This window comes from Onychomys torridus, chromosome 19, assembly GCF_903995425.1.
Source record: "Onychomys torridus chromosome 19, mOncTor1.1, whole genome shotgun sequence".
In the NCBI taxonomy this organism is placed as follows: domain Eukaryota; kingdom Metazoa; phylum Chordata; class Mammalia; order Rodentia; family Cricetidae; genus Onychomys; species Onychomys torridus.
In genome coordinates this window covers 9850026-9870711 of record NC_050461.1, presented here as the reverse complement: position 1 = coordinate 9870711, position 20686 = coordinate 9850026, and the positions used below count along the sequence as shown (strand labels likewise).

The 20686-nt window shown below is 43.6% G+C and overlaps 1 protein-coding gene across 1 annotated transcript in view; it reads left to right on the top strand.

The window, feature by feature from the left end:
- Positions 1-20686, top strand: part of LOC118570707 (adenylate kinase 9-like) — a 71506-nt gene that overhangs the window by 11628 nt on the left and 39192 nt on the right. The window contains exons 6-7 of the mRNA XM_036169365.1: positions 963-1075; positions 4477-4662. Coding sequence (XP_036025258.1) covers positions 963-1075; positions 4477-4662 — 299 coding nt within the window. The remainder of the gene's footprint in view (positions 1-962; positions 1076-4476; positions 4663-20686) is intronic.

The following is a 20686-nucleotide window of genomic DNA, read 5'->3' as shown; positions in this document are numbered from 1 at the left end:
ATCAGAAATGAAGCCACCACCAACATCATTTGTCCTTTCAATAGCTAGCTCTCTCTATTTACTTTTCATAAAAGTTTTGCTACGTTCTCAAGGCTGAAACATAGTTTACAATTGTTCCTCAAAGGGGAAAAAATAAAAATAGCAGAAAAATATGTTGAAGTCCTCTCATTTCTAGCTGAGGAATTGAGACTTATTTTACTAGTGAGAGAAAAGTTTCTCGGGAAAGCAAGTGACATAATTTAAAAGTATATTGAGGGACTCAATATGATGGTGGTACCCAAGACACATTTCAAAGAGAAGATTTCAGCTTCTGTGTGGGAATGAAAGCCAATAAATGTTCTAAAGCCCAAATCATACTGTGCTCTGTTCCTCAAGCTGTACAGCAGGTACATGGTGGTTTCATCACTCTCTATAACTACATAGATATCATATGTCTGTGTTCCACTATGCTATGAAGTACTAATTTAAAGATGAAAATCATAGTTCATATGAAGGTCATGTGACGTTTCTAACCTGAGTTAAAAGAAGTATTAGCATGGAGTTTCTTTCCAGAAGCGTCTCACCTAAAACAAACCGTCTTAAGTTTTTAGGGGGGCATATGCATACTATGGCGTACCTGTGGAGGTCAGAGGACAACGTGAGGGAGCACGTTCTTCTCTTCCGTCCTTTGAACCCAGGTCACTGGGCTTTGTGACAGATGCCTTTACTCCCCTGAGCCATCTTGCCTGCCCCAGACTTAGAATTTATAAAGAAGTTTCCTCCTAGTCAGTGATTTCTTTTATCAGAAAAGCATTATTTATAGCTACACTTCATGTGGTAACAACTATTAACTTAAAATTTGTGACAGATGATTGTGTGAATTTCATTTATTTGTTAATAGCTAAGTAATATTTTATAAAATATAACAAAGCCATGCTCTCACATAGTGATAATGTTATAAATCGTTAACTTATATTTTATAGGTTACATCATCACTGAAATACCAACACTGGCACAGGATAACATGACCACTTTGAACCAAGTAGAACTGGTTAAAAATTTAGACTTGCAACCAGATGTCATAATCAATATTAAGGTAAGGATACTAGTTGCTTCCTGCAACAGCAAATCTTTTCTTTTCAGAAAACTTAAATTCAAGGAATGCTTTCACACTTAAAAAAAAAGATTTATTTTATTTTTAATAGTGGGGGGGCTTGTACAAGTGAGTGCAGATGCTTAAGAAGGCCAGAAGAGGGTGTCGGACCCCTCAAGGCTGGAGTCGCAGGCAGCTGTGAGCCACTTGAACTTGGGTCCTCTGTAAGAGCAGTACGTGCTCTTAAGCACTGAGCCGTGTCTCCAGCCCATGTTTCTATGCTTTCTGGGTAGTGATGGAAACAGTCATTTATGTACCACACTTCTTCGCCCCATCACCAGACTGAACCATAGCTGACTTTCGTAAAGCGGTGTGGGCACCATCTCATCAGAACTTGCCCTGGCAGCTCCTCCTCCAGTGCCACCACACAGACACACAGAGAAGCAGACATACAGACAGACACACACACACACACATACACACACACACCCTTACCAGTGAGCTGTTCATTGCTTCTCTGGGAGTCTTCCCTGTTTATCTCTTACGTCACTTACCTCTCTATATTACAGGTGTCCATTTTCCTCACAGCCCCTACATGACAGTATAGTCATGACTCATTCACATCAGCACCACCTTGTACACTGCATGGTACCTAATCACTTCTAATAACTTTAGCAATTAAATAAAAGAATATGCAAAGCACTCATATGTATAATGTTAAGGCACACTGAATGATGTTGATCAAGGCAAGACTGGATCATATTTCCAATTCTCCTCTTTATTGTCTCCTACAATTTGACAGGTCATATTTAGATGCCTCAATTTTCTCTTTATACAGATGGCAACAAATGTATGTATGTCTAATGTTCAGGTAACTTCCTGCTAACTTCTATAGTCCAGGACCCAAAGCTGGGGGTGGGGTGGGGTGGGGGGGCAACTAATTTCAGGCTGGGTGGCTTCCATATCAATTGAAGCAATCGAGCCTCCACAAACATGCCCACAGGCCAGTCCCTGGGTCTGTCTGCCCAGGTAATTCTAGCTTGTGCCAATTTGACAATTCAAATTAACCACACATGCATACTAACCTCAAGCAGCAGAAAGGGAGCTGTAATTAGTTACTGGTCAAGAGACCAGCCATTCCTCAGGAAGGATGAGTCTCCCAGGACAGACATGAGAACTCCTCTGTAGACAACATAAACAAGAAGGCTCTGCAGAGGATATGAAGTTCTTAACTTAGTCCCTTTGTAAATGGATAGCGAGTACCCAAAGTGTTATACAACCCAGTGCAATGCAAGCTTCTCAGTAGTTTGGGATTAACTGGGAAAAAGCCTGTAATTTCTATAGACTAGAAGTTTCCAGCTTGAGACCCATGAGTCTCAAAGTACTCATCAGTCTCCTTAAATTATATGTAAAAATGTGCGTGTATGTGTATTTTCTGCAGCAAAACATGTACGTCTTTCATGATACTTTAAAGTGGTTTGTGCTACAGAGAACACTTATGGCTAGCAGGCATCCAGAGCAGGTTCTCAGTGCAAACAGCCGCAGAGCCCTGATGACGCAGGTCATCGCGGTTGCTCAGCAAGCACTTAAACCCACTGAGCAGTTCCCTGCCCCTTCACCTAGATGTTGTTGTTGTCATCGTTCTACAAAACATCCAGAGCAGGATTTGCACGCTCACAGCATCACTAGCATTAATAAAGCACACAGAGAGCGCAGGGATGGATGGGAAGACCACCATGCGACATTACTGTCTGCTTTTAGCCTGTCTGTAGTTCCCTGATCGGCAAGATATCAGATTACTTCCCTTTGCAGGTAGCCTGAGAACTGAGTGAATCCGTGCACATGGAAGCATTCTGAAAGATGGAAGTTACTTGTAGACTTTGGTTTGGGTTTTGGTTACCATGTGAAACAAGTTTTCTCCGTTTGCAGAATTTAAAGGCTATATAACATGATCTTTCAGGTCCTATTTCTGAATTTTACGAAATATTTTGTCCATAAAGTGACAATAAAAATGGCACATTTATATCAATATTTTGGCAGGAGATACATGGATTTTCCTTCATTCTTAGCATCTTTAAGCTAAAATAATAAAATCCTGTGAAACTTTGAAGATTAAACTTATTTTCTGTTTTATTTTTTATTCCTTTCACTGTTTTGCTAGCCCTCTCCCTCCAATTAAAATGCCTGATAATCTCATATGTATTAATCTCAGACAAATAAGACTGTCGACCTGGCATGCAGATCATGTACTGAAGTTTGCCTGGACTAGAATTTAATGCAAAATACCATCACAGTATTGCATTTGCTCAATGTAGATGTAATTCTAAACAGTCTTATTAAATAAGAAACACAGAGCTAAATGCAGAGTTAAAAGCCCAAGAGTTCAGAGCAGTAGCTGAGAGCTGGGACTAAAACCGCCTTCTTACCCTTCACTGCCGCTGCCATCCTTCCCCTCAGAAAGAGACCTACTTCCTGTGTGTCTGTCTTTTTATTGATTTTCTGTTCTGCCTTCTCATTGGTTGTAAACCCAACCACATGACCTCCTCGTCACTGCCTGTCTATACAGACCTCCAGGTCTTCTATGGTTGGTATTGAGATTAAAGGAGTGTGTCTCCATGCTGGATGTATCCTTGAACACACAGAGATCTGCCTGTCATGTGATCAGGATTAAAGGTGTGCGCCACCACCACCCGGCTTCTGCTATGGCTTGCTACTAGCTCTGACCACCAGGCAACTTTATTTATTAACATACAAATAAAATCACATTTTAGTACAAATAAAATAGTATCATAGCTCAAATTTAAGGAAAAATTTAAATTTATCTAGTGAATAATATGAAACAGAAAATAAAGTTTATTCAAAAAAATTAAATTCAAGCAAAGCTAAAGTTTATTCGAAGAGGAGGAGAAGCCCAAAGTGTTATAGAGAAATTAATCTTAGAAGAGAGAGGGACTAGAGAGATGATTCAGTGGTTAAGAGCACCCGCTGCTCTTCCAGAGGACCCAGGTCAATTCCTGGCATCCATATGGTGGCTCACAACCTTTGTAAACTTCATGGGTACCAGGCACATCAATGGTACACAGACATACATGAGGGCAAAACATCCACACACATAAAAAAAGATAATACATTTTTTAAAAAGAAACAAAGATAGAAAGAAGAAGAAAAGTCACACTTTGCTGAGCAATTCGGAAGATGGGCAGATTTACAGAGCTTCATGTCTGAGGTTCTGTAAGAGACTACACCACGGGGGGGGGGGGGGGGGGGGCGGAATACTGAGAAGAGAAAGTGCAGTATCTCACTAAAGGGATCATTATTCCACCTGTCTCTCTAGCATGGCTTAGTGTGCACCTGCCTTCCTAGGAAATCAAATGTTTTAATGATCTAATAATGTTGTTTTGTAGTGTGGTGACTATGATTTGTGCCAAAGAATCTCTGGGCAAAGACAGCACAGTTCTACAGGGTACATATACTCTAGAGACCAGTGGGACCCTGAGATCATCGAGAGTCGCAGGAGAAGGAAGAAGGAGTCTCCCAAAGATGGAAAATCTGAAGAGGAAGAAGAGGAGGAAGAACAAGAAGAGGAGGAGGTAAGTTCCAGTGTGATCCTTGCCACATGTTGCCTTTAAAATCTACTATGATTAAATGATAGCAAGGGCAAAAACAGATGCCAGAGAAAATGACGTTTCTTTACATTTTTATGGTCTAGAGGAGACAGATTAAAAATACCTCATGTTTCCAGAACTATTTGAATTTTAAAATGTGATCCACGTTAAAATTAGTATATGTTAGTGACACAGAGCAGTGGGTTCCGCTTTGACGTTTTCACATGCACATGCAATGCTCTTTGGCCGTACACTCCTCCCCATCATTCTTACCTGATGCCCTCCGCCTCCCACTGGCCCTCTCTCCCTCAAAATACTCACCTTTCTATTTCAGGTCTGATTTATTTCTTTTTATCCAGATTCCACATATGAGAGAAAACGTAAACGTGCCATGTCTTCCTTCCTGAGTGTAGCTTATTTCACTTACCATGATGATGAGCTCCTGTTGTTCTTCTAGATGGCATAATTGCAGACTCTGTGGCAGGAAAATACTAGTGTGTGTGTGTGTGTGTGTGCCTGTGTGTGTGTGTGTCTGTGTGTGTAACATATTATACACATACACACACAGCCTACATTTTCTGTTCACGGCAGATGACCAGATGGGCCAACCCCATAACTTGGCTATTGTGAAGAGTGCTACAGTAAACAGATCTCAGAGATCATTTGCATGTTAACTTTGATCCCTTTGGCTATATATACCCACAAGTGGCATAGCTGGATCATGTGATCATTTGAATTTTAGTTTCCTGAGGAAATTCCACATTGTTTTCCACAGTGGCTAGACTAACTTACATTTCTACCAATGATGTATAAAGGTTCCTTTTCTTCTGCATCCCTGCCAGCAGTTTGGTGGCTGTCTGTGGTTTCAATGGTGGCCTATCCAATTTGGGTGAGATGAATCTCAGTGTAATTTTAATTTTGATTCCCATGGTCCATAGAGATGCACATTTTTCATGTATCTTCCCCCTTTTATTAAACATAGATTCTTTTCCCACACAGTATAATCTAAATACAGTTTCACCTCCTCTGTTCCTCCTAACTCCTCCCCACATCTGGATCCTGTCCCCTCTGTCTCTCATTAGGAAAGAACAGGCTTCTAAGAGGTGACAGTCAGACATAACAAAATAAAATATAAGATGAGATGAAAATCATCATATCCAAGCTGGCCAAGTCAAGCCAACAGGAAAATAAAAGAGTCCCAAGAAAAGGCACAAAAATCAGGGACCCACTCGTTCACACTTTCGGGAATTCCATCAAAGTACTAAACTGAAAGCTATAGTGTGTATCAGAGGACCTGGTGCAGACCCGTGCAGGCCTGTGACTGCTGCTGCAGCTCTGTGAGGTCCTATGAGCCTTGCTCACTTGTTTTAAAGGGACCCGTTCTCCTGGTGTCCTCCATCCACTCTGTCTCCCAACTCCTTCCGCCTCCTCTTCCACTGGTTCCCTGAGCCCCGAGGGGAGGATCTGATGGAGAGATCTCACTTAGAGCTGTGTGTTCCTGTGTGTGTGTGTGTGTGTGTGTGTGTGTGTGTGTGTGTGTGTGTGTGTAACATCTGGCTGTGGGTCTCTGTGTTTGTTCCCATCTACAGCAGGAGGAAGCCCCTCTGATGATGGCTGATAAGGCACTGATCTATGAGTAGAGCAGAGTATCACTAGGAGTCATTTTATTGTTACTTTTCTTTTTTTCAGACCAGTAGTATTTGGTTTTACACTAGGTTCTCTGGGCTGTCTAGACTCTGGTTCTTGATCACCCAAGCAGTGTCAGGTATGGGTTCTATCTCATGGAGTGGGTCTTAAATCAAATCAGACAAGGGTTAGTTACTCCCACGAGGTTTATGCCACATTGCCCTAGCATATTTTAGAGGCAGGACAGATTGTAGGTCAATACCTACAATAGCTTTGTTGTTGGGTTGGTGTTGACTTTTCTCTTTTGGTAGCCTGCAGAGTACCTTTCCATGTCATAGACACTGGCACATGGGGGTGAAGGTCTATGCAGGCACCAGCTCTACCCCTCCATGTTAAATGAGTTGTGTGGGTGTTGTCTTCAGCAATGGGACCTTAAGGTCAGTTTGTGGAGAGCAACCTACTATATTGGCAGCAGCCTGGGTTGTTTGAGAACTTCTAAGGGACCCCTTTGGCCAACAACTCAACTGGATGAAGCTCAGTTCTGACACTGGATGTTTTGTTTGGTGGCAAGAGACTGCCAGCAGGGGTCCACCTCCCTTGTGGTTTGGAGACTTCATTAGGACTGCCTTCCTAGAATATAGGAAGTTTCCACTGCACTAGGTTTCTATACTGCCCTAGCTGTCTCTCCCCTCATTTCCTCCCTCAATCCCATCTCCCCTTCCCACCCCACCTGAGCCTCCTGTTCTCACACCTCCCACCCTGAACTCCAGTTCACCCATAATATCTATTTCCCCCTCCCAGGGAGACCATGTGTCCCCTCCTGGTCCCTCCCTGTGCCTAATCTCTCTGAGTCTATGGACTGTAGCTTTGTTATCATTTAGTTAACAGTGAATATCCACTTATAAGTGAATATACACTGTGTTTGAGTTACCTCACTCAGATGACTTTTTTCTAGTTCCATCCATTTGCCTGGTTTCATGATGTCATTTTTTAAGAACTGAGTAATACTCTACTGTGTAAATGTACCACATTTTAATTATCCATTCTTCTGGTGAGGGACATCTAGGTTGTTTCCAATTTCTGGCTATTATGAAGAGAGCAACAATGAACAAGGTTGAGTAAGTGTCTTTGTGGTAGGATGGAGCATCCTTTGAGTATATTCCCAGGGGTGGTATAGCAGGATATTGCGGTAGACCAATTCACATCTTTCTGAGGAACCGCCACACTGACTTCCAAAGTGGCTGTACAAGTTTGCACTCCTACTAGCAATGGAGGAGAGTTCCCCTTGCTCCACACCCTCTCCAGCATGAGCTGTCACTTGTGTGGTTTTTTTTTAATCTTAGCCATTGACAGGTATAAGGTGGGATCTCAGAGCAGTTCTGATTTGCATTTCCATGATGGTTAAGGATGTTGAACATTTTTTCAAGTGCTCCTTGGCCATTTGAGTTTCCTCTATTGAGAATTCTGTTTGGATCTGTATCCCCCTTTTTAAACTGAGTTATTTGGTTTTTATATATCAAGCTTCTTGAGTTCTTTATATATTTTGAATATTAGACCTCTCTTGGATGTGTAGTTGGTAAAAATCTTATCCCATTCTGTGGGCTGCCACTTTATGTAATTCACAGTGTCCTTTGCCTTACAGAATCTTTTCATTTTCATGAAGTCCCACTTACTAATTACTAATCTTAGTGCCTGTGCTATTGGTGTTCTTTTTGGAAAGTCTTCTCCAGTGCCAGTGAGTTTCAAGGCTGTTCCCCACTTTCTATTCCATCAGGTCCAGTGTTTCTGGCTGAGTTCTTTGACCGACTTGGACTTGAGTTTGGGCAGGGTGATAAGTGTGGCTCTATTTGAATTCTTCTACATGCAGACATTCAGTTTCACCAGCACCATTTGTTGAAGATGCTCTCTTTTTTTCCAGTGTGTATTTCTGGCTTCTTTATCAAAAATCGGGTATCTATAGGTAATTTGGTTTATGTCTGGGGCTTCAATTCAATTCCATTGATCAATGTGTCTGCTTTTATGTTGATACCATGCTGTTTTTATTACAATGGCTTTGTATTATAACTTGAAATCAGGAATGGTGATAACTCCAGCAGTTCTTTTATTGTTCAGGATGGTTTTAGCTATCCTGGTGTGTGTGTTTGTGTGTGTGTGTGTGTGTGTGTGTGTGTGTGTGTGTGTGTGTGGTGTCCTTTCAAGATCTGCAAGAATTGTGTTGAAATGTTAAGGGGGATTGCATTGAATCTATAGATTGTTTTTTTCAAAGATTTGAAGTTTTTTGTTTGTTTTTTGTTTTTTTAGACAGGGTTTCTCTGTGTAGCTTTGTGCCTTTCCTGGAACTCACGCTGTAGACCAGGCTGGCCTTGAACTCACAGAGATCTGCCTGTCTCTGCCTCCCCAGTGCTGGAATTAAAGGAGTGCACCACCACCTGGCGAGGCTATTGTTAAAGGTGTTGTTTTCCTGGTTTCTTTCTCAGTTTTTTTTTTTGTGTTTTTTTTTTTTTTTTGTTTTTTTTTTTGCCATTTGTATCTAGGAAGGCTACTGATTTTTGTGAGTTAATTTTTTTTATCCATCTACTTTGCTGAAAGTGTTTATTAACTGTAGGAGTTCACTGGTGGAATTTTTAGGATCACTAATGCACACTATCCTATCATCTGCAAATAAAGATACTTTGTTTCTTCCTTCCCAATCTGTATCCCCTTCACTTACCTTACTACTCTAGTTAAAACTTCAAGTATGTATTGAATGGGTATGGAGAGAGTAGGCAACCTTGTCTTGTTTCTAATTTTAGTGTAATTGCTTTGAGGTTTTTCTCCTTTAAGTTGATGTTAGCAATGGGTTTGCTGTAAACCATCTTTATTATGTTGAAGTGTGCCCCTTGTATCCCTAATCTCTCCAGGATTTTTGTCATTAAGCGGTGCTGGTTTTTATCAAAGGCCATTTCTGTATCTAATTAGATGATCATGCAGGTTTTTTACTTTAAGTTTGTTTATATAGTGGAATACCATCTTAGGGTTTCAATTGCTATGAAAAGACACCATGACCACAGCAATTCTTATAAAGGAAAACATCTAATTAGGGCTGGCTTACAGTTCAGAGGTTCAGTCCATTATCATGATGGTGGGACATGGCAGCATGTAGGCAGGTATGGTGCTGGAAAAGTAATGAGACTCCTATATCCTGTAGGCAACAGGAAGTGGTCTGTGACACTGAGCAAAGCTTAAGCAAAGAGTCCTCGAAGCCTGCTTCCCCCCTACTCACACCTCCTTCAACAAGGCCACACCTCCTTCAACAAGGTCACACCTACTAATAGTGCCACTTCCTATGAGCTTATGGGGGCCAATTACACTCAAACTACCACAATTACATATATTGATTTTTGTATATTGAGCCACCCTGTAAGTGTTACAGCTCTGAGGGGAAGGATTTCCCCATTGCAAGTGTGCAGCTCTGAAGGGAAAGGCATCCTGGCAGTTAGGAGCCAAGGAATACCACAAAGTCACACTGCACAACAAACCTCACACAAGAGATTTATTGGAAAAAAACACAGGAGAGTGTCTTCCTCTGCTTGTGAGAGAAGCAGCAAAGAACTGAGCAGGAGGCAGGCTTTGTATAGGGTTACTGGGGGCAGAGCTTTCTAGGATGGCCTAGGATTGGTGGAATTTTATGGCCTGGTCTTAGAGCAAGCTCAGGGACGGGTGGAATACTGTGGTCTGATCTTGGGTTGTTTTGTTTGTTTGTTTTGTTTTCTGTCAGGTAGAGCTTGGCTGCCTGTGTCTTGAGGAGCTGAAAACAGCCATTATGGCCTTTAGAGTAGCTGGAATGGGGCCTGGCTACTTGCACTGTAAGGGCCTTACATTCCTCCCCCCCTTTTTGTTTACTACTGATAAACAATCAGGGGTAGAGAAAGGGGTGACATTACAATTAGGCTACTTCCTGCTGAATGGGGGTATTGAAGTCCTTGGGGCAAGCTTGATCTTCACTGTTAGGGTATAACCAGGACTTGCTGGCCTCTGGCTCTATAGCTAGGGGCCAGTAATCTTGTAATAACAACTGATTAAAAGTCTGGTTAGAATTCTTTTTGATCTGTTGTTGAAGAAATCTAGACAAGAAGTTTATGAGGCAGGGGATGATTAGTAGGATTAAGAAAAGGAGGAGAAGGGGGTTAAAAAGTGTAATATCCAATTCCGTATTGGACTGTCAATGATCCACTGGCCAGAGGCATCCAGCTGGTTTTTACATTTTTGGAGATCCACCTGGAGTTGTCAGATCTTATCTTTTACTATACCTAACTACTTGACATAAAAGCAACATTCCTCCCTGAGGAAGAGACAAAGACCACCTCTCTCTGCTGTTGGTCAATCTAACTCTCACCAATTTTTATAGCGCATGGTGGCCAGTGAGTCCATTTGGCCTTGGAGGGTAAGGATGGTCAAGCCACCCATTGGAGATCCTGGATGAACTGAGAGTATAAGGTCTCAAACAAGGGATGGTGTGACAGGGAGGTGGGGTCAATATCATCTAAAAGGGGTGATATTAGGGATGTAAGGACCTTTGTGGAGCTTTGGACCACTTCTACCATGTCTATACCTAGGGGTTGAGAAAGTGGGATGTATATCCTCTGTATTTTGATCATTCCTGCTGGGCAGCTGTGATAAATGCTATAGTATAGTTTACCATTGACCCCCATCTCCCATCTGGGGTGACATGGGTCCTTAATTAGGATATAAAAAAATTTCCCAACCTGCATAAAAGGTAGAATGCCTTCCTGAATGTGCATCATGTCTCCTCCAGGACCAATAAGGACAGCCTCCACAAATCTGTGGCCAACGTCCACAGTAATCTCTAGTTCGGTCACAGAGAAAGCAGGCAGAGGGGACAGGTGTCTTAGAAGTCTACTGAGGTGTTACACAGACTAGTATCTCCTTTTGGCAACCTGCTGGTGAGCAGGCTCCAGATGCCACCACAAGAGTGGTCTGGTTGAACCTATAGGTTTCCTAAACCTTTGAAATCTTAATGTAACACTAGCATAGAGGAGGAAAGAAATCTGAAACATTTTTCATTACCTTAGGTTCCTCTCTCATACTTTCACAACTCGCATTTAAAACACTAGCTTTCACATTCTCAGACTTTTATAACACTTTCTTACACTCTCAGAACTTGCATTAGCTTTTACATTCTTCATCTACCCATTTACCAGAGACACGAGTACTTCTGACTGGGAGCAGTCATTGCAAAGCCGGGTCCTTTAAATCAGTGGCTCCTCATGCGGTGGTGACCCCCAACCGTAAAATTATTTCATTGCTACTTCATATCTGTAATTTTGCTAGTGTTATGAATCACAATGTAAATATCTGATGTGCAACCCCGGAGGGGCCATGGCCCACAGGCCGAGAACCTCTGCTCTAAATCCTCTTGTTTTGCTCTCCTTTCTGTCCACCTGACACAGGACAGAGATTTGGAGGACACCTTTAAACAAACATGCTTGGCTCTAGAGGAGGGGGATCCGTAACTCCAGAGCCAACTCCAGAGCCAGCTTTCCATCAAAAGCAGGCAGCATAAAACAACTTTAATATTATCTACACTCAAAAAACATTCGAATCCCTGCTAAACTGAACCCAGTGACCAGAAAGCCCAGAGGTAAATTCTGAGAGCTGGCCATCAAAGCAACCACGGCAAATGTTGTTAGCAGTGCTGGCTGGTGGCTGGCAGTGGCAGAGAGAGCAAATTCAGAACCAATAAACAGAACACAGAAAGCTCACAAGCTCAAAGGAGACCAGGCCAAAACCAGACACGTGGTGTCCACCATCGTTCATATACTCAACTGAGCCTGATCCATTTCTATCTCGGCTCCCTGCCAGTGGCCAGCCCTGGAGGCTGACAGGTTCCAGAGAGGAGGCGAGAGAGGATTGAGCCAGGCCTTTGGTGGTCGGGAGAATCTTGCAGCCTTACTGGCAGCCAGAGTGTTTCTTTATTTATAGAGAATTCAGTAAGCAGGGGTAGATTCATGTTATTCCATATCATAGATTCTATCATTTCTGTTCCTGGACATGTGCTCACTTCCTCTTGCACATCTTCTAGTCATCATTGATAAACCATGACACAACACAGTTTCCTTTTACAGTCATTTTTCATCGTTAACCCCATAACCCAACTAACTTCTAGGCAGTTCTTGTTTGCTAGGTTTCAAGTTTGCTAGAAAAAAAAATCTCCAAGCCAGCCTGGGCAGATCGCCATGTCCTGAGCAGTGTATTATTAACTCTTTATAGTCAGAGTGTTCAAGATGAATCCTCAGGCCAAAGCTGCTGCAGTTATTATTCAATTTCTGACATAATACGATATTCGTATTTTATATCTTTATAGAAATTGTTTATATGTCTAATCCTGGCATTCTTTTGCTCCTTGGTCACATGACACCACAGTGGCCCTGCACGAGCTAACTTTTCTAAGGAAGGGAGGTCCTGACACCTCATTCTTTTATCATTTTTCCACACCATTATTTGCCCATCAATATAAGCCCATGTGTAGGGCAGAGGTAACTCCAGCCAGTCTAACTATGTTGCTGTGTATGCCAAGTAATTGCCTGAGCATATCGTGTTACAGTACTTTGTTCTGATTATCTTGTTCCTGAGTAAGTACAGGGGCAGATGTTTCAAGAATGTCTCATAGCGTCATAAAGAGGCCTATGGTGTCTTTATGTACATCACAACCTCCAAGGCAGAAGACCTTCAAGTAGATAAGGATATCTCCCTAAAGTGGGAGTAGTAATGTGCTCAAGACTTTCCTGGGGGAAGCTTAGAAGCTGTACTCCTAGGAGAAGGCATAAATGATTCACAAGAATTTTTTCATCAATCCAATATCCCAAAGTTGTACAGATATTAAAAGCCCACCAAGTATGCAACACATACCAAAAATCAAAACCAAAAGCATGGGTTGGGGATTTAGCTCAGTGATAGAGCGCTTGCCTGGCAAGCACAAGGCCCTGAGTTCGAGCCTCAGCTCAAAAAAAAAAAAAGCAGCGAGGCGGTGACTGCGCAGCTCAGCTTTGCTGGATCTTTGTCAAGCAGCTGTGCTGGCTTTATGGCTTTTGCCATTCCATTCAGATATGACTGTACCAGCTCCCATGTTTGCCATAAGACTTGTGGACACACCAGAAAACACAGACCCATCTGCACACAGAAAACAGACAAAACTTTCTAAACAGCCAGGGCCGGGTGGGCAGGCTATGTCTAGCTTTTGCCCTGGGTAGAGGTGAAAGGGTTTCGTAGTCGGATGGTGACAGGAGAATTGTGTTTGGCTGTAAGGGATTTGGGATGTCCCATACTCAGCACCTGGGAGGCTGACAAGGGAAAAGGTGTGTCAGATTGTATGGTTTGGAGGAAAAGGAACAGTCAGCAAGCCTAGGATCACACGGTTTGGCGCAGTGAAGGAAGCAGAGGCTACCACTTTGGCTAAGAGGTCCCTTCCCAACAAGGCAATGGGACAGGTTGGCACTGCTAGGGAGGAGTGGGTGAGGGTGGCACCCCTAAAGACACAGCTCAGTGGTGGGTTTGGTGAGGTTGATAAGGCTGTCCCTCTACCCTGGCAACAGGGGAATGAGAAGGACAGGCGGGACCCCAAAACTCCATCAGGGCCAAGTAAGTGGCCCCAGTGTCCAAAAGGAAGAAGATGGGTCACCCTGATACTGTGATGACTCCCCAAGGGACCCTGTTGAAGATGACGGTGGTCGGGCCAAGGGAACCTGAACAGCCTCAGTCATCCATGGCCAGACCTAGGAGGTCAGTTGGAGAGTGATCTGGGATTGATGTCCTCATACTGTGAGGGACATGGGGGTAGTTAACTGCCCAGTGTCCTCCTTGATGGCACCTTGGACATGGTCAAGGTGGTTTATAAGGGCCTAGGCAAGCCCAGGTCCAGTGACCTTCATGACCGCATTTGAGGCATGGGCCTAGAGGTTCTTGGGTTTGGGAAGGCAAGGGAGCCTGGGCCGTTGCTATGGCCATCTGAAAGCCCTTAGCTAGCATCAGGTAGTTTTGTTTTCTGGCCTTTTCAATCTCTCCCATGGTACACCTTGAAGGCCACTGCTAAAACTTCTGCCTGGGAAGTCAGGGGCTCCCTCTCCAGACGTTTAAATTTGGCCCTCAATCAGTGAAACTCTCTAGAAGTAGTACTTTAAGGGCAGGCTTACAGAGACTGGCCGGGAAGCAGGTTGTCTGGACTTTGCCGGGGTTCTAGCCTACACTCCTCAGGGAGAAGATGGTTGGTGAGAACCATATGTATGTCTTGGAAAGTGAGGTGGTGAGATTGGACCTCAATCCTTTTCTATTTCGGAGTGTTTGCTTACTGGGTACAGGGTGTGTACACTGACCAAGTGTCCAGCCCGTCAACCTCCCGCAAAGGGAGAACCATGGTGGGTTTAGACCAGGCAGGGAGAGGTTAAGGGGGTCCTATGGTCAGACAAGCAGCAGGAGAACTGGGGGCTGCCGTGGGCTAACAATGGGCACCCAGGAGGGTCAGTGTGGGCAGCCTGCCACTGAGGAGGGAGAGAAGGGACTGTGGGTTGAAGCCGATAATGGGAGTCTTGTTAGTGTGATCAAAAACAGTGGAGGAATAGTCTGGTTTGGGCTTCAGAGCTAGGAGTTGTTTTTTCCTTGGGTGCCTTATGTCATGTGGACACTTTTATCAAGATGGGAGTGAGGTCATGTCACAATATCCACCCACCTCCAGCAAGGATGACTGTCAGCCATGTGGTTGCCTCCATCCCAGTGTGGGGACAGCAGCCAAGAGGGCAGGCAGCCATGTGTTTCCTTTAAGATGACCTGTGTATGGATTTTTAGTTGACCTTTTATTTACAAATATTAGAGGTTTTTAATCATACCCGAGATGCTTAGAAATCTTGGGAGGTGTAGAAAGTTTACACGATAGCCTTACAATCTTGAGATAAGATTTATACCTTAGCAAAAGTTTTAGAGAGTTCAACCAAAACCAAAAGAGCATGGGACAAGTAGCAACAGTCCACCTGGGAATAGTCTGTCCCTTTATTTTGTATTGCTCTCCTTGCTCTGTCACACAGTTAGGTGGCTTGCCTGGTACGGACAGAGATTTTGGAGGACACCTTTAAACAGGCATGCTTGGGTCTAGAGGAGGAGGAGAAGCCATATCCCAACTCCAGAGTCAGCTTTTAATCCAAGTGGGACAGCATAAAACAACAGTGACTTTAGGTATAATGCCATTCACACCGAAAAGACACCGGAATCCGGAATCCGTGTAAAACTGAACCCAGTAAGCTGAGAACAAAGGAGGCTCAGCAATAGGAAAATACTGAGCCTTGGCTACAGACAAAGGATGATGCAGGAAGGAGCCCAGAGACCCAGCAGCCAGCGAGGGGTGTGTGTGTGCCTGCTGTGTGCAGGCTGCCGCTGGCTGACACCTTTGCTTTCTCCCTCTCCCACTAGGTCTGGCTCCTGGCTCTCACTTTGCAAGAACTTACAGATCCATCAACCTCAATTTAAAAGACAGGACATTTACATAGTGTTGGGGGAGTCCAGACAAAAACAAACAGGGCTGAGAGCACAGAAAAGAGAAATGGGGAATGGGGATCTCTGTGAGTTTGTGAGTTCAAGGCCAGCCTGGTCTACAAAGCGAGTTCCAGGTCAGCCAGAGCTGTTAAACAGAGAAACCCTGTTTCAGAAACCAAAAACAACAAGAAGCCACAAAGGCCTAGAGGAACTGTGGGATTATGGGCATCTCCAAAGGGAAGGCAGGAAAAGCGGGCAGGAAAGGGGCGCAATAGCCTGGTTGGGCCTAAAGAAACTGCAGGATTGCAGCTCCAAAGGAGGAGGGAACAGGATCAGGTGAAGAGGGCCAGCCTTAACAACCATGACTGGGAGTATCTACACCTCCAAGAGTTACCAGAGGGATGCCAGATGCGCAACAGTCACTTCCTCAGACCCAGAGAATTATTTACACCAACCTAATGGGAAACCTAACTAATTTCTGCTGGTGGATGGGGTGCCAGGCCACCGATGAGCCAGAAGGTTGTTGCATGTGGACTGGAGATGAGGGATGGGGTCCCAGTGTGGCTCAGACCCCAGGGGGAGCACAGGCACCAGGAGAGAGTATCCTAGTCATGACCTAATATAAGTGTTACAGCTGAGGGGAAAGGCTTCCTCAATGCAGGTGTGCAGCTCTGAAGGGAGAGGTATCCTGGAAGTCAGGAGCCAAGGAGTACCACAAAGTCACACTGCACAGCAAACCTCACAGGAGAGGTTTATTAGGAAAGACACAAGAGGGTGGCTCCCTCTGCTTGGGCGAGAAAGATCAAAGAACTGAGCAGGAGGCAAGCTTTCTATAGGGTTTCTTGGGGCGTGGAGTAGAGCTTTCCAGGATGGCCTGGGATTGGTAGGATTTTGTGGCCTGATTTTAGGGCAAGCTCAGGGATTGGTGAGATTCTGTGGCCTAATTTTGGGCTCCCTTTTTTTTCTGTCAGGTAGAGCTTGGCTGCCTGTGTCTTGAGGAGCTGAACACAGCCATTATGGCCTTAAGAGTAGCCTGGGGGCGGGGCCTGGCCACTCATCCCTCGAGAAGTTTATAATCCCTGCATCTCTGGGATGAAGCCTACTTGATCATGATGAAGGATCTTTCTGATGTGTTCTTGGATTCAGTTTGCAATTGCTTTATTGATCATTTTTGCATCTATATTCAAAAGGGAAATTGGTCTTTCTTTGTTGGGTCTTTGTGTGGGTTGGGTATGAGAGTAAATGGAACCTCATAGAATGAATTAAGCAATGTTCCTTCTGTTTCTATTTTGTAAAATAATTTCAGGAAGAGTAGCAATAACTCTTTTTTGGAAGTCTGGTATATTTCTGCACTAAAACCATTGGGCCCCGGCATTTTTGATTAGGAGATTTTTATTGGCTTCCTCTATTTCACTAGGGGTTAGAGGTTATATTGTTTATCTTATCTTGGCCTAACTTTGGTAAGTGATATCTATCAAGAAAATATCCATTTCTTTTAGATTTTCCAGTTTGGTGGAGTACAGGTTTTTAAAGTATGTCCTTCCGACTCTCTGGATTTCCTCAGTGTCTGTTATTATGGCCCCTTTCATTTCTGATTTTGTTGACTTGAATATTCTTTTTCCACCTTTTAGTTAATTTGGATAAGGGTTTGTCAATCTTATTGCTTCTCTCCAAGAACCAATTTTTCTTTCCCTGATTCTTTGTACACTGTCTTTGTTTCCAGCTTATTGATTTTAGCCCTCAGTTTAATTTTTTCTTGCTGTCTACTCATCTTGGGTGTGATTACTTCTTTTTGTGCTAAAGCTTTCAGGTATGCCATTAGTTGTTAGTATGAGATCTCCCCAGATTTTTTATGAGGCACTTAATGCTATGAACCTGCCTCTTAGAACCACTTTCATTGTGCCCCATAAGTGTGGGGATGCTGTATATTCATTTTAATTCAACTCTTAAAAAAGTCTTTCATTTCTTTATTTCTGTCTTGACACACTTTTATTCAGCAGAGACTTGTTCAGTTTCCATGAGTTTGTAAGCTTTCTGTTGTTGTTGATATCCAGCTTTAATCCACTATAGTCAGATAGGATGCAGGGGAGTTATTTCAATTTTCTTCTATCTGTTGAGACTCGCTCTGTGATTGAGTATGTGGTCAGTTTTAGAGAAGGTTTCATGAGATACTAGAAGAAGGTATATTCTTTTATGTTTGGGTAAAATGCTCTGTAAATACCTCTTAGGTTCGTTGGTTGATAATATCTGTTAGCTCTAACATTTCTGTTTAGTTTTTGTCTAGATGATCTATCTATTGGTGACAGTAGGGTATCAAAGTCTCCCATTGTCAGTGTGTGAAATGTCTGTTACCAGAAGCGATGTACAAGTTCATTCCATCCTCACCAAAGTTCCAATGGCCAGAATTCTTACAGAAAGAGAGGGAAGAAATCCCAAGACTCGTGGAAGACATTGCAGTCCTGAGCCTGAGGTACCAGGCACCTGGTTTCAAATGATACTACAGAGCCATCATGATGACGTCAGCTCAAATCATACAGGTAGACCAATGCATGGAGTAGAGGTGACATCAGCTCACAGAGCAACACCGGCCTGGCTCTCTATAAAGCTGACGTAAACATGTTGAAAAGACATTATCTTCAGTGAACGATGCTGAGGAAGTGAGACATCACAGGTACAGGAATAAAACTAGATCCCCATCTTTCACATTGCATAAAAAATCAACTCAAAATGAAGCAGAGACCTTAATGTAAGACTCAAAACTTTGAAACCACTACTAGGGCACTGGTCCTCAACCTTCCTAATGCTGCCACCTATTAATACAGTTCCTCGTGTTGTGTTGACCCAACCATAACATTATTTCATTGCTGTTTCATAACTACAATTTAATTTGCCTGTGTTATAGATCATAATATCTGATATGCAGGATATTTGATATGTGACCTCTGTGAAAGGGTCTTTCAAGCCCCAAAGGGGTCACTGCCCATAGGTTGAGAACTACTGTGGTAGAGGAAACTAAGCTATTCCATAGTTTTTATAAAAGGAAAACCTCAGCAGATAAGACTGAAAACACTTGAGGATCTGGGCACAGGAAGCAACTCTCCAGGTAGAACTGTACTAGCCCAGGAGCTACTGGCAAGAACAGACAACTGGGACTGCATCCAATTAAGACTTTCTATCCAGTGAAAGCCATTACCAAAGTGAAGAGGCCATCTGCAGGATGTGCCAGAACTATTAGATGCCAGTGTCAAGGTGAAGGTTCAACTCCCTGTCAGGAAAGCTCCCTCATATTCTGAAAGCCAGGCTGCTTTATTCCATAGCAACAGTTATTTGTCCACTAAGTGTTTTAAGTACTGTAGATGTAGAATGAGGGGTTAGAGCAGTAAGAGAAACAGTGTAACATGGACAGCAGAGTAGCCCGCCATCATTGTGAGTGAGGCTACTGCAACCTGGAGCCCAACCTCTGATAGAGAGAAGAACACCGTGTGTGGTTGGGAGGATCTGAGTGCAAGTCTAGGGACCAGAACGCAGTGGGACGAGGAAAGGCTGAAAGTGTGATAGTAGATATCTGCTCTTCGCAGCTGGGCTAGCTCTGGCTCACAGGTGAGGTGGCCACCGGTGAGCTTTGGATTCACTGAGGGAGGCTGTCTCAAAAAAGGTGGAGAGTCAATGAGGAAGGCACCTGATGCTGACCTCTGGCTTCTGTTTGTACGTGAACACACACACACACACACACACACACACACACACACACACACACACAGATAAAATAGCCTCATGTAAATGAAGCACTAACTAATAACCAGCAACTATTCCATAGTTTTTATACAAGGAAAGCCTCCGCAGATAAGATTGAGAATGTCTCCTTCTGGCATGAATAAATTACACCATCTCATTTCAAAGCCAGCATAGCCCTTACACAGTGAGAAGAAATGGAGTTCGGACCTCCCCTAGCTCCAGAGGCCAGATAGCTACATTAATTAGTGATGTCAGCCAGGGATATAATTGTGAAGAGTGAGAACCAAGACAGGCTACCCCTGCACCGTCCAGTACGGTGGCTCCTAGCGCATGGCTACATTCACTTAAGTTAGGAAACATTGTACAAAATTTATAATTCCTTCCTCAATATCTCTAGCTACACTCCAAGGGCTCAGTGACCAAATATGATTGTGTTTTCCTACCTGGACGTTACAGTTCTAGAACATTTCCATCACCTCGGAAAGTTCCAGCAGACAGCTAGAGAACTGTACCTCTCTCAAGAGCAAAGCTGCCTCTCAGCGCAGGTGCAGAAAGGTGTTGATACTTGAGAATCTTACAAAAAGTCCCGATTTTGCCGGAGACGTCTAAGTCAGGACTTTAAAATAAGAATAATTGGCAACCAGTTCAAAATGCTTAAAGTACAATGCTGGCCAGTGCTGTGGGAGGGGATCAGTGTCTTTGGACTAGACTCGGGGGCAGTGGCCTTTATGACCCTTCCCTAGAGGCACAGCTGTGTTTAGAAGTTGGATGAACTGGCAGTTGCAGGGAGTGTGTTCTTCCTGGCTACACTGGAGTTGGAGCAACCTCTCTGCGCTGTTACAATCACATTCACTGGGCCTCGTGCCTTCCCGGCTCCTCCCTCTCTCATTCCGTCCTTCCCAGAAGGCCCAGTCTTCCTCTAGATAGCACATTCTCACAGACCATCCAACAAGTGACTCCTGTACCACACAACAGAAGTGTAATGTGAGGCATACACCATTTTAAGTCTGCTAGGAGCCATGCTTTCACAGAGTGAAAACAATCAGGCAATCTTTTAAGATATAATCTTCCTATCAGTTATTTGAGAATTTAATACGTCCATTTTGATCACGTTCAACTACTCTTGCCT